A 1765-nucleotide genomic window follows, 5' to 3' on the forward strand; every position below is an offset into this window, starting at 1 on the left:
CTCCTTAGCCTCTTGATAGACCTTCTCATTCTAAGGAGGATGACCTGATGGGGGAAGAGTGTCCCTCAGGTCACAGAAAATCCACTTGGCCTTGAAACTGGGATCACCTGGCTTGATGATCCATGGCCTTTTGAGTGAAGCTTTTGTGGACTCCTGTCCCAGATAAGTAGAAGGAGGCTGTACCCATTGTACAGCTACTTCCAAAGACCACGGATGGGGAGAAAGGCAAAGAAGGGGCTGGCCTCCTGGGTTTGGTCTTTAGAAACAGCCACTCTCCCTTCAAAGCCATCATGCTTAGTAAAGTGGAGGGGCAGCGAAGAAGAGGAAGGCCTTCAATGGGATGGGTTGACACCGTGGCTGCAACAAAGGGTTCGAGCCTAGGCTACGCAAGATCGCCCAGTGCTTCACTCTGATGTAGTTGGGGTTGCTATGGGTTGGAACCTCTTGGGCAGCACCTATCAATGACAACAACACCCTCCCTTCTGTCCTTTACCCTCTACGTCTGCTCCCTTCTTCATGCAAGGTCACTAGGAATGGACGTAGAAGGGACCCAAACCAAAGAGAAAAGGAAGTCACACTCACCCCCAATGTCCTGACCTCCTCATTTATGAATTCCTTGGGGTCAAATGTGGAAAAGGTTCCAAACGACATGTTCCACTGAAATGGGTTTGAGGTGCCTGGGGGCGGAGGGATGAAGTTTGGAGGGTTCTGAGGGGCCTGGGGCAGGGTCTGGACATTGGTTGTTCTTGATGCATCCTGAATCACTGTGGGTGGCGTCTGCAAACACACTTGTTCTGCTGGACACTGGAGGATGATGGGTAGGCTCTGTGCAACTGCCACTCCTGCTGGGTTCTGGAGCACCATGGGAGGGCTCTGTACATGCACTCTCCCAGCATCACCCTGGACCATGCTTGAGGAGGCTGGGTAAGTAATCACCCCTGTAGTCTGCCCAGGGCTTCCAGCAGCCACAGGGTACCTGGGCTTGGTGGTGTGGACATCAACAGAGGCAATCACACCAGGTACACTGTTGGTTCCGATCTTCAGTGTGGTCATGGTGTTACAACTGCTGCAAAACATGTAAGAAATTGTATTTTCTCTCTTCTGAAAAAAAAAATAATGCACTTCACCCTACTCTTATCTCAGCTTCATCTTGATTTAAAATAGAAATGACCCAGCATAACATTATGCTTTATAAGCTTCCTGTCTTCCTTATAGTCTCTTAGATTTACCCATCCTGCCTCTCATAATCAGAAAAACATTAAAAACAAAAAAATAGCAATAACAAAGCAAAACATAAAATACCTCAGCCAAAAAGAAAACATACAAAATTAAAGAGTAGAACAAATTTAAATGGATCATAAGGGAGATAGAATGATAGAGTGCTAAATTTTAACCTAACTGCATCTGCCACTTTCCAATACATTCTGAATGACAGCAAGGCTACCCTCATCCTTGATCCACGGTCACGGGGGCTTAATACACATGTATGTCATAGATATAAAGCTGCCTTAGCTCCTTATAGAAGCTCTGTTCATAATTTGGGTAGTTTTTTTTTTTTCTTTTTTCAGGTTTGTGGTCAGTATTTTAGCCAATCTAAAACACTGCCTCCCAAAGGAGCCTGGTGGTGCTGTTGCTTAATCATTGGGTGACTGAAACCTTGCCTGCTTTGTGTCTCCATCCAGCCCCCTGCTCTGTGGGCCTTTGGGATTGGGACCGAGGACTACAGAGGGATGGAAGGCTGTGTAGGCTACGTCATGTGTGGGGG

General features: G+C 47.1%; 1 protein-coding gene across 1 annotated transcript in view; it reads right to left on the reverse strand.

Annotated features, from left to right (window-relative positions):
• The window catches only part of MS4A18 (membrane spanning 4-domains A18), a 7906-nt gene extending 6853 nt beyond the window's left edge, over positions 1–1053 (reverse strand). The window contains exons 1-2 of the mRNA XM_045297049.1: positions 900–1053; positions 583–677 (exon numbers count right to left, since the gene is read on the reverse strand). Coding sequence (XP_045152984.1) covers positions 583–677; positions 900–1053 — 249 coding nt within the window. The remainder of the gene's footprint in view (positions 1–582; positions 678–899) is intronic.
• Positions 1054–1765: the final 712 nt, after the last annotated feature.

This window comes from Echinops telfairi, unplaced genomic scaffold (assembly GCF_000313985.2).
Source record: "Echinops telfairi isolate 266 unplaced genomic scaffold, ASM31398v2 ScPeMD7_7416;HRSCAF=8454, whole genome shotgun sequence".
NCBI lineage: Eukaryota > Metazoa > Chordata > Mammalia > Afrosoricida > Tenrecidae > Echinops > Echinops telfairi.